This window comes from Echinops telfairi, unplaced genomic scaffold (genome assembly GCF_000313985.2).
Source record: "Echinops telfairi isolate 266 unplaced genomic scaffold, ASM31398v2 ScPeMD7_655;HRSCAF=1070, whole genome shotgun sequence".
Lineage (NCBI taxonomy): Eukaryota > Metazoa > Chordata > Mammalia > Afrosoricida > Tenrecidae > Echinops > Echinops telfairi.
The window spans coordinates 25624925-25639608 of NW_022104553.1; the positions used below are offsets into that span (position 1 = coordinate 25624925).

At 52.0% G+C, this 14684-nt stretch overlaps 1 protein-coding gene across 1 annotated transcript in view; it reads left to right on the forward strand.

Annotated features, from left to right (window-relative positions):
* The window catches only part of NOVA2 (NOVA alternative splicing regulator 2), a 34269-nt gene that overhangs the window by 14429 nt on the left and 5156 nt on the right, over positions 1 to 14684 (forward strand). Inside the window, exons 3-4 of the mRNA XM_045292666.1 lie at positions 485 to 651; positions 14381 to 14681. Of these exons, the coding sequence (XP_045148601.1) occupies positions 485 to 651; positions 14381 to 14681 (468 nt within the window). The remainder of the gene's footprint in view (positions 1 to 484; positions 652 to 14380; positions 14682 to 14684) is intronic.

Here is a 14684-nt window from a genome sequence, read left to right on the forward strand (position 1 = left end):
CTGCGGGCATGGCAGAGCACTTAAGCCTCATTCTCCCCGCTCTTGGAAATGGTTTAGGGGTGCAAAGTACAAAACAGGGATTCAACTCATTCTCCCAGCTGTCCAACGTGGCCTGGGTGCCCATGCTGGCTTGCCCAGTGGATGTGTACCGCCTGTCACTGCGGGGCGGGTCAGACCCACTCTCTGGAATTCAGTTACCAGGAGTCCATGAGATGAGGCCTGTCGCTATGAGTCCAGATGGGCTCGATGGCAGTGAGTTTGGGTTTGGGGTTAGTCTCAGCAGAAAGTTCTGGCCATCTATGTCTGGGGCCAAAGCAGCCATTGGCAAGCCTGTGGGTCGCGCTCTGACACAGCAGACATTGCCGTGACACGCATGGGGTGGGGCCGGATGGGCATCTCGTGGGTGACTTGTCCACTCAGGAATATCGCCATCGCAGCCTAACGTGCCTGCCCTCTCCCCCCCCACCTCCCCCGGGGGCAACAGGAACCACTGAGCGGGTGTGCCTGGTGCAGGGCACAGCGGAGGCCTTGAATGCGGTGCACAGCTTTATTGCGGAGAAGGTCCGAGAAATCCCGCAAGCGATGACCAAGCCCGAAGTGGTCAACATCCTTCAACCTCAAACCACGATGAATCCTGACAGAGCCAAGCAGGTCAGCTGGGGCAGCCTGGGTGAGACTGTAAAGCTGGCGACGTGGGGGATGGGACATCCCTCCCGCATAGCTGGACGATGAGGGGTGGGGGTGGGGTGGGATGCGGCGGGAGGGTGCCTATAAAAATCGCACACATTCATATATGGTCAAACTCAAAACGAGTCAGTTCCGGCTCATCGGGACCCTATGAGTCAGAGTTGAACCTGTCCCTGAGGGTTGCCCAGACTGTTAACTCTTTATGGGAGCAGAAAGTCTGAGCTGCCTCCTGCGGACGACTGTGGTCAGCAGCCCAAGGCGTAGCCCAGGACGCCAAGCCTCCTCAATATTTGATAGTTATTATAAATAGGGACTCTGGTGACTCTGCTGCTAACTGCAAAAAAGCCGGAGGTTGGAACCCGCTGGTAGTCTGCTTTCTGTAAAGGGTTACAGTCTTGGAAACCTCACGGAGCAGTATTGCCCTAATCCTCTAGGGTTTGGCCAAGAGTCGGAATAAAATCCACAATAATGGTGACTATTAACAAATCAGCCTTCATCAGAAAGATGGTCTCCTGGCGCTGGTCCAGTTCGGCGGGGGGGCGTGAAAGACGGAAAATTTGCACCCAAATCCCGCTTTTCCATCGATCCCCCTTCTCCCCTCCTCCACTGCATCCCATTGTCTCTCTGAGCAACCTGCCTCCCACTTCCTGTTGTCACCGGAAGTGACATCACCTGCAGCCCGGCCCCATCCTGGACACCTTTAGAAATGGTCTCACACGCCTTCCTCCTTCCCATTAAGTGAATCACTGGAACAGGGCAGTCACCCTTTTGGAGAAAGGGCCCGTAGCAGCCCTCTCGAGGGAGGAGGAGGGCCACGCCTCTCCGTTGCCTCAGTTACCAGGAAGCAGTGGCGTAGGGGGCGGGGCAGCGAGCCGGCCAATCGCTTCCCAGGCCTCTGCGGTTGCTATGACGACGGTGCGGCGGGGGGTGGGGGTGGAGGCAGGTGCGCTCACAGCAAGGCCCCCTGGTGGTGGGGTCCGGATTGCGTGGAAGATGAAAGGAGAGGGGAACGCGGGGCTGGCCGCGCGCGCTCCCTGATTGCTTGCTGCTCCCAGGCCGGTGTGCGCTCGGCGCCGAGCGACTGACTGTCAGCCATTTGCAGGGAGGAATCCTAGAGGGAAACACGGGAGACTTTTCTGGAATTCTTAAATCTAGTCTTTGCCCTGCGGCGGGGCGGACCTTGAGCTGCGTTCCCCTAAAGCTCTGGGCGAAGTGGTGGAAGGAGAGCCCGGGAGCAATGATGGAAACAGATTGCGGGGTTTGGGGCTGGGAGCGCAACTGCTGTCCTTGGTGCTGAAGCGGCTCCGTTGCACGCAGCCTCCGAGCCTCTCCAATGTACTCACAGCTTAGAGGGAACTGGGCATCGCCTCTTCTCTCCCCCCACCCCACCCCCCCTACGCTTTGTTCACGGCCACAAGGGACTCTGTGGATGTGGCAGGGAAAACGGGGTCAGCCCCATCTGTGCCTGAGCCTCCCACCCCCGCCCCTAATCCACAGAATGAGGAGCCCTGGTGGCGTAGTGGGTTGCACGCTGGTCTGCTAACCTCAAGGTCAGCAGTTGAAACCCACCAACGGCTCCGCACGTGAGAAAAAAGAGAGACTTTCTGTTCCCGTAAAGAGTTACAGTCTCAGAAACCCGCCCGGGCCATTCTATTCAGTCCTATAGAGTCACTGTGAGCCAGAATCAACTCGATGGCAGTGAGTTAACTGTATAACCCAGGAGCCTGGTGCCTTAGTGGTTATGCATTGGGCTGCTAACCGAAAAGTCAGCAGTTCAAAACCACTGCAGCTGCTCAGGAGAAAGATGGGGTTTTCCACCCCAGGAAAGAGGTAGTCTCAGAAACCCACCAGGCAATTCTTCTCTGCCCTGTAGGGTCACCTCGACTTGGAATGGACTCAATGGGACTGAATGGCAGTGAGTTTTTTGACCTGTATGAACTAGGACAAGCCACTTGATTTCTCACTGCCCCGTGTTTCTCCCCTGCTAAATGTGATTCATTCAGATCTCTCTACTTAAGGATGGTGGTTGATTGCTCTTGGGTGCTTGAAAAGCACTTAGAAACCCTGTCCGGTGCAGAGAAAGCTCTCCAAAACATGATAGCTGCTGTCATTGTCGATGATCAGATTCGGAGGTCAGGAGACACTTCGACGCTTTAGAGTATGTGTCCACTCTGGGCCTCACTTTCCCTTACGGTGTGTCCACCAAGCCAACCCAGGGAATATACAGGGGAATGCCTGCAGGATCCAGGGAGGGAATATACAGGCTGGAGACCAACATCCTCCAGGAAACATTCAGTCCCTAAAAGGGACGTCTGCCACTTGGCTTCCGCCGACTCTTGTCTGGGGCGGGAAATGTAGACACAATGTGGTCCACGTCACCCAGAATTCTTCAGAATAAACCTGGCATCTTTGAGAGAAACTGACTGTAAAGGCAAGGATGAGTCTTTTTACAACACTCTGATTCAACAGGATTCCCGTAAAGAGGTCCAACAGTTGTGGAAGCTCACAAGGGCAGTTCTACCCTGTCCTGCAAGGTCGCTATGAGTCAGAATCTACTCAGTGGCAGTGAGAGGTCCAAGAGAAGCCCCAGTTGTATAGTGGGTCACATGCTGGGCTGTTAACCACAAGGCCAGCAGTGGGATCCCACCAGCTGCTCCGAGGGAGACTAATGAGGCTGTCTGCTCCCTGTCCAACTTTATAGCCCTGACAGCTCAACGGGGGACAGCCCCACTCTGTTCTGTGGGGTTGCTATGAGTCAAAATCAACTCATTAGCAGAGTTTTGTGCGTGAACCAAAGAAACCCTGGCTGTGGGCCAGCCGTCGCTATAGCCAGAGGGTGAATGGTTGGTTAGCCCTGGGGTAGACTAGTGGTTCTTAGCTCTGGCTGGTGGGAGAGTCATTTGTTGTTGTTGGGGGACCTCAGTTGGTTCCCGCTGACAGCAGCTCATGGACCACAGAATGGAATGCCAGCCAGTCCTGCACCATCCTCACAGTCGTTAGGTGGGAGACCACTGTGGTAGGCACTGTGTTGACCCATACCTTTCAGAGTCTTCCTCTTTGTCGCTGACCTTCTACCTATCCAGCATGATGTTCTTCTCCCAGGGACTGGTCTACCCTGAGGACATGTTCATGTGAGTCATGGGAAGGATGTGAAACACTGCTTCCTGGCTCTCAACCGAAAATAAAAAGAAGACACACAAACTCACTACCATCAATTGATTCCGACTCGCAGCGACCCTAGAGAGCAGGGTAGATCTGCCCCTGTGGGTTTCCAAGATTGGAACTCTTTGAGGGAACAGAAAGCTCCGTGTTTCTCCTGAAGAATGGCTGGTGGTTTTGAGCTGCTGACCTAGCAGCCCAACACATAACCACGACTCCACTGGGGCATCTCCATTCTTCACATTAGGATCTCAGCCCAGAGGCCCTGGAATCAGGATTTCTGAGGATAAAGGCTGGGATCCTGCATCTGGACTCCCTGCCTCCACCCCCGGGAACACATCCTCAGTCCCCGTGCGTCCTTGAGCAAGTTGCTTTACCTCTTGCACCTCCATTTCCCAAACCGTAAACCGTGACCATAACTCTCACTGCCACTGGGTCGATGCCAACTCACAGCGACCCTCTAGAGCAGGGTAGAACTGCCCCTGTGGGTTCCTGCAACTGTAACTTGACAGGAGTAGAAAGCCCTTTCTCCCACAGAGAAGCTGGTGGGTTTGAACTGCTGACCTGGTAGTTAGCCGCCCACCTTGTAACCTTACCAAGCCTCCAGGACTCCAAACCTTACAGACTCGGTGTAGAGATGAAATAAGTTACTACACGGCAGTGTTTTGGAACATGCCCAGCGGTGAGGGATGAGTACAGTGTTAGATGTGAAGGCAGCTGCTGCTGAGCACTGAGCAGCACAGGCCTACTCTAGAGCATCAATGGTTTCCCGGCCGCTACAACATCTGTGACTCCAGCATACAGCTGGCCTCCGCTTTTCCAACGTGTGCCCTCCGCCCCCGTGGCTCTGACAAAAGGCCTACATTCAGACCTGCTTTTGCACACTGAGAGAAAGCCAGGGAGGATTTGGGCTTTTGTGGGAGGAGATAAAAAGTCCAAAGAAAACCCATTATGCTTCTATTTTAAAGAAAAGAAAGAGAAGCAAGAAGCAAAACTAGAGGCCGCACATGCGCCGCAGGCCGTGAGCGTGGAGATGCCGCGCTCCTTCCCCCGGGAATTGCACGCGCATCCTGGCCTCGAGCTGTGCCTGGGACACTCTGGTAGTGTTGTGCCAGGTCTCCTGTGCTGTTTGCTGTGGTTCTGGGGGTCTGGGAGCACTCAAAAACTCCCCATATAAACAACTGGCGACTGCCTGGGCCACTTGGGCCTAAGAGAGGTTTTAAAGGAGCTTTCTCCTTTCAAAAGGCCAGGGAGACCTGCGTGTGGAGAGTCCCTGGATGGAGAAAACAGAGAAGTGCTGCTGGACTTCACTTGGTAAAAAGGTTGGGGGCTGAAACCCCCCTGGAGGCACCTCAGAAGAAAAGCCTGGCGGCGTGCTTTTGAAAACCCGCTGGGCTGTTCTACGTGGCACACACGGGGTTGCCGCGAGTGGGAGCCAGCTCCCCGGCAACTGACAATAGCCCAAACCTAACTCCCTACCATCGAGTCCATCCGACTCACAGCGACCTAACAGGACAGGGTAGAATTGTCCCTGTGGGTTCCTGAGACCCTCACTCATGAAGGAATCAGAAAGCCTCATCTTGCTCCCGCAGAGGAGCTCGTGGGTTTGAACTGCTGACCAAGCCGCCAGCACACTTTACCAACAGCAGCAGGCATAGATGATGCGCAGATCCAATTCTTCCACCACCCTGGGTCTCCCAGGACTCTAAGGGGCTTCACTTGAAGGCAGCGGTTCTCAACCTGTGGGTCGCGACCCCTTTGGGGGTCGAATGACCCTTTCACAGAGGTTGCCCAACTCATCACGGCAGCAAAATTACAGTGATAAAATAGCAACGAAGATAATTTTATGGATGGTGGGGGTCACCACCACATGAGGAACTGCATTATAGGGTCACGCGGCCTTAGGTAGGTTGAGAACCACTGCCCTATAGGGTCATTAGAAGTTGGAATTGACTGGATGGCAGGAGTTTGTTGAGACATCATTCACACACTATATAGCTCACCATGGTTAAGTCTATAATTCTGTTTCATTTTTGTTAAGTGTTTTCACAAAGTTGGACACTGTTCATGATCTAGTTCGAGACCATTCTCCTCACCACCTGCAAATAAACCCCATACCATTTAGGCCCCTCCTCAATCCCACCAGCCCCTGGCAAACACTCACTCATCTGCATTTGGTAGCTGTTACGAGCTGGGCTGCAAACCGCAAGCTGAGCAGGGCAAAACCACCAGCAGCTCTAACAGAGAAAGAAGAGGCTTTCTACTCTGGTGTGCTAGACCCAGTTTACCAGAGAGAAAAATCTAGAGACACTCATATGTTTAAGAGACCGCTGTATATCAAGAAGTAATTGTATATCAGGAAAACATCCCAGCACAGTCCAACTGAAGTCTATCAGTCTGATACTAGTCCACAAATCCCTCTTCAGACTCACACGCGATGATGGAGATCACAGGCTGGTGGGTGCAAAGTCTTGTGGATCCAATGGCAGTGGGAGCAGCATCTCCAGGGCTCACACAGGTCTCCACGTGGACCAACAGGAAAGTAAAGGCAGAGAGAGAGAGAAAAAGTTCCCAGGATCATCCTTATGAGGCCAGGCCCAGCCCAGCACCAGGAGGTACCATCAAGCTGTGACCTGATTGACAGGCTAGACTCCACCCCACACTCTGTTTATCAAGTTGCCGCAAAATGTAACAGCCACATCTGGTAAAGAGTTACATCTCTGAAACTGCCACAGGGGCGGTTCTACCCTGTGTCTGGGGTTGCTCCGGGTCAGAATCAACTCGATGGCAGCCAGCGTGAGTGAGCCCCTATTCTGGGCATGTCATTTAAATGAACACACGCAGCTCTTTGTGCCTGGTGCCTCTCAGCACAGGGTTTTTAAGGTTCACCTCCGCTCTCACATCTGCTGTGAAATCATCATCCATTGTTTGGATTGAACCACCTGATGGTGATCCACGGTTGATGGGCCTTTGACTGGCTTCCACTTTGCGGGCTGCTACCAACCTTCACGCACACATTTGTGCGTGGCTGTTGGTTTTCGGGAGAAAGGGGCTTTCTACTCCCGAAAAGAGTTACAGCCTCAGAAACTCATGGTGGCAGTTCTCCTAAGCCCTATAGGGTTGCCGTGAGTCGCCACCACTCAATGGCTGTGAGTGTTTTGTTTTGGGTGTTTACTCCATTTTTAGGTGATATGGACACTCGAGGAGCCCCAGTGGCCTTGTGGGTCAGGCTTTGGGCTGCTGACTGCAAGGTCAGTAGTTCAAACCCACCAGCCACTGTATGGGAGAAAGGTGAGGCTGTCTGCTTCCATATATCCTTGCAGTCTTAGAAAGCCTGTAGGTGCTTGCTGTGACTTCAACGGCAGTTGTGACCACTGTTAGGTGTGTCCCACTCCACCTTGTGGCGGCCCGGGTGCCACACGAGGAAATACTGCCCCGTCCCGCACCATCTTCGCAATAATTGTATGTTTATGCTCATTGTTGGTGCCTGTGTCGATCTGTCTCTTTGAGGATATGTCTAAAGGATGTGAGATGGAGTCTCACCACCCTCGCTTCGAAGGAGCACCCTGGGCACGCTTCTAAGATCGTCTCGTTTGTTTTTCGGGCAGTCCACGGGACCCTTACTATTCTTTGCCCTAAGGAGCCCTGGTGGTACAGCGGTTATGCCTTGGGCTGCTAACTGCAAGGTCGGTAGATGCAAACCACCACCTGCTCCACAGGATACAGACAGGGCTTTGTACTCCCGTAAAGGATTGCAGTCCCAGAAGCCCACAGGGCACGCCCTGCCCGGTCCTCTGGGGTCTCTGTGAGTTGGCGTGGACTTGATGGCAATGGCTTTGCTGTGGGCTAGGGGGCGCTCTGGCTGCACTTCTAGGATCGACTTGTTTGTTCTTTTGGCAGTCGTGGTACTTCCAGTCTTCTTTGCCGGCACCATAATTCAACTGCACCCATTCTTCTTGGGTCTCCCCTCTTCAATGTCCAAGAGGCAGAGTGTTGTTTGTTGTTGGTGGTGGTGTTGTTTATGGAAACTGAACTTTGATTCTCTCACATGGGGTTGTTAGGAGTCAGCATTGACTCCACGGTGAACAGCCACGCCGACCTGGTAGCTCTACATTTAGCTCTTTTTTAGGAACTGCCAAATTGATTCCCACAAAGTGCCTGGATCACAGGTGTGGGGCGTCAACGCCAGGTCTGCCCGTGACTGCAACCATGGGTTGAGTGGCTACTCCAGACACACATTGAATAGCTTCCTCCCGGGACACCCTGTGCTTGGTGACCGACAGACGATTGGGTGAAGGAATGATAAAGTGCCCACAGGGGCCAAGCTAACAACACAAAGCAGCAGTTGTGACTCACCTGGCAGTGGCGGGGGCTGCGGATGAGCTGAAGGACAGCTCCACCCCCTTCTGGCTATTTACGGCCAGGCTTTCAAACTCTTGATTCCAATTCAACATCTGAAACTAAAACTCACAGCCACTGAGACCGTTCCCGCTCATCGTAACCATACAAGACAGAGTAGAACTGCCCCTGTGGGTGTCCAAGACTGTAACTCTCTATGGGGACCAGAGAGCCCCGGCTTTCTCCCTTGGTGGTTCAAACGGCTGACCACAAGGTTGACAGGTAACACACACCTCATCGGATGACCTCAGGGAGGTTTTCATAAGAGCCCTATGGAAGACGTTGTCCCCACGCCCATTTCACAGGTGAGAAAACTAAGCCCCAAGGAGACTCCGTCCCTTTCCTGGCATCAGAGGTTAGAGCCAAGGGTTTGAACCTGATCATGAGATGCGAGGGTCGAGAGTCGAATCTGCTTTTCTGGGATCTACAGGCACAGACTGAAAACTGGGGGTGGGGCCTGGCCAGCACATTAGATTGTTCACACAGTGGTTCCGGAAATTCGAGGAGATTGCCAATGTTTTAAAACCCAGGATTGCTTGACATTTTACCAATCAGAGTTCCCGGTTGCATTTAGAGTAGTGGTTCTCAACCTGTGGGTTTGCGGCCCCTTTGGGGGTCAGACGACCCTTTCACAGGGGTTGCCTACGACCATTGGAACACACATTTCCCATGGTCTTAGGAACCAAGACACCGCTCCTCTAGCCATCTGCAGGTGGGTCCGCCCACATATGAGTACCCGTGCTACACCATGCTTCAAGACAAAATTTCATTGATTTGTCATTAGAAATAAATCTTTCACAAGATATAATGACATTGTTTTGTGATTCATCACTATGCTTTAATGATGTTCAATTTGTCACAATGAAAATACATCCTGCCTATCAGATATTTCATGATGATTCATTAGAGTAGCAAAATGACAGTGATGAAGTAGCAATGAAAATAATTTAATGGTTGGGGGGGGGGGTCACCACAACACGAGGAACTGTATGAAAGGGTCGTGGTATTAGGTAGGTTGAGAACCACTGATCTAGAGCGAGCAGAACTGACTGACCATCCTGAGCCGAGATTGGCTGTCCAAAGGTAGAGCACCCACACCCACGCACACCACGACCACCAGGCGGGTTCCATGCGGCTGCTCCACCAATCCTGCTGTAGCTTGATCCTATAGCTAGGTCATCCACCACGCTTAGGGTTTATTACAGCGGTTCTCAACCTGTGGGTCGTGACCCCTCTGGGAGTCGAGCAACCCTTTCACAGGGGTCGCCCGATTCATCATAACTTTATGGTGGGGAGTCACCATCACATGAAGAACTATTTGAAAGGGCCGCAGCCTTCGGAAGGTTGAGAACCGCTGTTTGATGACTTTTCAGATCTGCTTGGCTTGGCTTCTGCCTCGCTCCCTTTGTTGTCACTCATTCTTCCTTCCCTCCATTCAGTCCCCCAGACGGGCTGTGCTGAGCCACCTTTAGGTGCCACCGAGCCGGTCCCGACTCATAGCGACCCAGGCACAGCAGAAGGAAACCCTGTACTGACCTGTGCCCCCCTCACAAGGGTTAGGTATGAACCCACAAGCGCAGGCCCTGTGTCAATCCATCTCATAGAGGACCTCCCTCCTCATCTCTGCCTCTTCACTTGGCCAAGCTTGAGGGCCCTCTGCGGGCGCGGGTCTCTCTTCACAACACGTCCAAAGTATGGGAGACAAAGTCTCACTCCGCTTTGCTTCCAAGGAATGTTCTGCTTGGACTTCTTCCAGGACAGATTTGGTTGTGCTTTGGGCTGTCCGTGGTGCTTTCCATCGTCTTGGCCAGCCCCATGATTCAAATGTGCCCAAACACAACTCTACACGCTGAGGACCCTTGCAGTGCCCAGAACAGACAGACATCCCCACCCCTGTGGGTCTTAGATGCTCTCAAGGGGAAACGGAAAATAAACCATATATAAAATGAAAGGGAAAGGCAGTGTTGGAGCCTGTGTGTGTGTTTTTTATAACTTGTTTTGAGAGTGTTTTAAAATAGTACAGTGAAATCACTTCCCATTTCAATTAAACTAAAAAAAAAATTAAATAAAAAAATCCCGACTGCCATCAAGCCAATTCAAAGTCATGTCCACCCTACAGGACAGAATAGAACTGCCCCTGTGGGTTTCTGAGACTGTCACTCTTCACGGGAGCAGGAAGCCTCGTCTTTCTCCCCAGGAGCAGGTGGTGGCTTTGAACTGCTGTCATTGCATTAAGCAGGCCAATGCGTAACCAACCATAGCTCGTTTCTTCATTGCACTTAGATTCACCAAGTTTTAATATCTTTCTCCATTTACATATACACAAGGGCCTCTGTGGCATCGAGGGTTGCATGTTGGACTGCTACCACAAGGTCTGAAGTGTGAAGTTACACACCACACTGTAGGAGAGAGAGGAGGCGTCTAACCCTATACTGATTTAGTCTCGGAAACCCACAAGGAGCAGTTTGCTCTGTGTTAGTCTGGGTAGACTAGAGAAACAAATCCATGGACACACATATGTGTATAAGAAATTTATTTAAAAAAATTTTTTTAATTAAAAAAAAGAAAGAAATTTATATACAAGAGCAATTGAACAATGAGAAAACATCCCAACCCAGTCCAAGGCCATAAGTCTGATATTGGCCCACATGTCCAACACCAATCTATAAAGTCCTCTTCAGACTCATGAAACACATGCAATGAAGCCAAATACAGGAGGATCACAAGCCAGTGGGTAGAAAGTCTTTGGGTCCAGGGCGTTGTAAGCATCTCAACGCTGGCAGGGGTCTCTCTGTGGCTTCTCCGGCTTGCGAGGTCTGGTTGCATCTATGTGGCTTGTCTTCTGCAATGTCTCCCAGGAAGTAGCAGAGAGAGAGAGATGTCTTCATCCTCCAAGGAGGAAGTACCCGATTTCCCAGAATCCTCAGGTGAAGGCCATGCCCACACAGACGTCTCATTGGCTATCTCCTGATTGACAGCCTAGACTCCACCCCTACACTCTTCATCCTTACATTGACTCCAGATTAGGTGACTGCCACAGACTGTCCTAGAGGGTCGCTATGAGTTGCAATCGACTCGATGGCAGGGAGTCTGGCTTGGCTTTTTTACAGCTATACATCTTGTTATCATTACACTGTCTAGGCCGATAGTGGTTCAACAGGAGACCTGGGTTCGATTCCAGCCAGTGAGTGCACTTCATGGGTAGCAGCCCCCAGCCGTCTGCCAGTGAAGAGTTCTGTGTTGCTCTGCTGCTGAGCATCTTTCAGGGGACATTCCAGACTCAGACTAGGAAGAAAGACCTAGTGATCTACTTCCAAGCACCAGCCAATAAAAGCCCTGTGGCTCACAATGGTCCCGTCTGCCACTGGTCGTGAGGGTGCCACAACATCAGGCCAGTGTCCTGTTGTGTCTGCATGGAGTGACCACGATAACAATCACGTGTATCATGGAGTTCTGTTTAGGGTACGGATTTAGACTTCGCCTATGACGTTCCTAAGGAGCCCTGGTGGCGTAGTGGTTACGCATTGGGCTGTGATCCTCAGGGTCAGCAGTTCAAAACTACCAGCCGCCCTTCGGGAGCAGACAGGACTTTCTACTCCTGTACACAGTTACAGTCTCGGAAACTCACAGGGGTAGTTTCTGCCCTGCCCTACACAGTGTGGCTCGAAGGCAGGGAGTTTGGTTTGGAGTTGGATGAAAGCCCTGTGAAGCTTACAAAGTTCTGCAGGACCCTGGACAGTTCTTCAGCGCAAGAGTCTGGCTTTCCATTGGTGGAGTGCCGACATCCCGGCCCGGCGCACATCTGGCAGGGCTGTGCACACACCCCGTTGCCCCAGGGTCTGTTTAGAAATGAATGGAAGAGGATTCACCGGTCTGAGAGGATGGAGGAATTGCTGGGTAGAAACGCTCTCCACGGGGCTAGTTCTGAAATCTCTCCACTCGAACCAGAATTACCCCATTTGTGGTTGAAGGATGCGCTGCTCTGTGTTTGAGAAGGTGGAGTCTCCATCTTTAAGTGGCCCTGTGCTTAAGACTTATGAATTCCCGAGACTGTAACTGTTAATGGGAGTAGAAAGCCCTGTCTTTCTCTCAAGGACCAGCTGATGGTTTCAAACTGCTGGCTGGAAGAATCATAGCCCAGTGCATAACCACTACGCCACCGGGCTTGTCGTGTATTTACTTGTTTGTTTTGAGTACTTAACAGGATCTTTGAGTCGCCTTCTCAGACCCAGGACTTAGGTGAGAAGGACATGTCTGAAGGAGGGAATTCCAATGGACCCTTGTGTTAGTCCTGGTAGACGAGAGAAACAAATTCATGAAAACTCGTGTATAAGAAAGAGCTTTATAGACAAGAGCAGTTGACTATTGAGAAAACATCCCAGCCCAGTCCAGATCAAGTGCAATATTAGCTCATATGTCCGATACCAATCTATAACGCCCTCTTCAGACTCACGCAATGACAAAACACATGCAATGATGTTGAATGCAGGAAAATCACAAGCCAGTGGGTGCAAAGTCTTGTGGATCCAGTGGCAATAGAAGCATCTCAGTGCTGGCATGGGTCTCCACGTGGCTTCTCCAGTTCACAGGGCATGGGGTCTATCTGCGTAGTGCCATGTGTCTTGTCAGTAGAACATCATCTCAGGGAGTAAGCAGAGAGCCTCCAAGAAGGAAATGTAAGCATTCCCAGAATCCTCCGGGAAAGGCCATGCCCACACAGAGGTCTCATTGGCTATGACCCGATTGACAGACTAGACTCCACTCCTTCGCTCATAATCCTCTCAAGTTCCAAATTGACACCAGATTACGTAACTACCACAACCATGAATCCAAGAGACTGTATTTCAGTCCATCGATACCCGGGTTGCTTTGGGACAAGCCTCTTTGTCCCTTTGTACCTCAAATTTCTCATCTCTGAAGTGAAATTAACGATGCCTTAAGATGCCCTCGTAGTGTGGTAGTTAGACATTGGACTGCTAACTGCAAAACCAGCAGTTTGAGACCAGCATCCACTCCAAGGGAGAAAGATGAGGCTTTCTGTTCCTGTAAAGATTTACAGCCTTGGAAACCCACAGGGGCGGTTCTACCCCACCCAGTAGGGTGGCCACGAGTTGGAATTGACCCCAGGGCAGTGAGTCTTAACGGTGCCTTATTCCCAAACTGGTCATCAAAATATTTAACAATGCAGAAGGAGGCGTAGCCACCAATCCATTCCTGGTGGGGGATTCTGGAAGCCCCCCAGACCAGGCAGCAAGCCCTTGGGGGTTGGATAAACTATGGGCTTTGGAAACATGGAATGGGTGACCAAGAGAATAGTGAGGCATTCGCCATAGTAGCTTTTTCTTTATTGGCCAATCTGGCGGTATGTCAACAACAAATGGCATGTTGATGGTATGATGGTTAAGCGCTCGCCTGCTAACCAAAAGGCCAGGGTCTCGAACCTACCCATTGCTCTTGGGATAAAGAAGTGGCAATCTATTCCCACAGCCTGGGAAACCATATGGAAATCCTTCTGTTCTATAGGACTACCATGAGTCAGAATCAATTCAAAGGCAATGGGTTTGGTTTGGGGGCTTGTCTTTTAGGGCTATGTCACAAGGGGTTGGTGGTAGACCTCTCACATTCCATGCTTTGATGGCCCTGTCGGGTAAGTGTTGGACTGCTACCCGCAAAGTCAGGGGTTCAAACCCACCAGCCACTCCATGGAAGAAAGCTGAGGAGGTGGTCTGCTGCCATAGAGATTTACAGCCTCAGAAACCCTATATAAGGTCCCTGTGACTCTGTGCCAAGAACTACCCCTGTGAGTTACCAAAATGGGAACTCTTTACGGGAGTGGAAAACTTCATCTTCCTCTCTGGGAAGGGTTGATGGTTTCGAACCATGAACAGCCAGAGACGCATAACCACTGTTTTCTACCAGGTGAGTGAGTCTCCTTCCAAGCGAGCGTCGGCCTGTCGTTTTACTCCTTAGGGTGACTGCCCCGGTTCACCCACTAGGCACAACTTGGACTGCATTCCAGTTTGGCTTCGTGGGGCCTGCGTGCGTGGGGTGGAAGCGGCTCGGAGCCCGGGTTGTAGGTCGGTCCTCAGTGACCAACTAAAGAGTCCCCACCCCACCCCTCTCGCTCCCCACACAGGCCAAGCTGATCGTCCCCAACAGCACAGCCGGCCTGATCATCGGCAAAGGGGGCGCGACGGTCAAAGCGGTGATGGAACAGTCGGGGGCCTGGGTGCAGCTGTCCCAGAAGCCCGAGGGCATCAACCTGCAGGAGCGCGTGGTGACGGTCAGCGGCGAGCCCGAGCAGGTGCACAAGGCCGTGAGCGCCATCGTGCAGAAGGTCCAGGAGGACCCGCAGAGCAGCAGCTGCCTCAACATCAGCTACGCCAACGTGGCCGGCCCCGTGGCCAACTCCAACCCCACCGGCTCCCCGTACGCCAGCC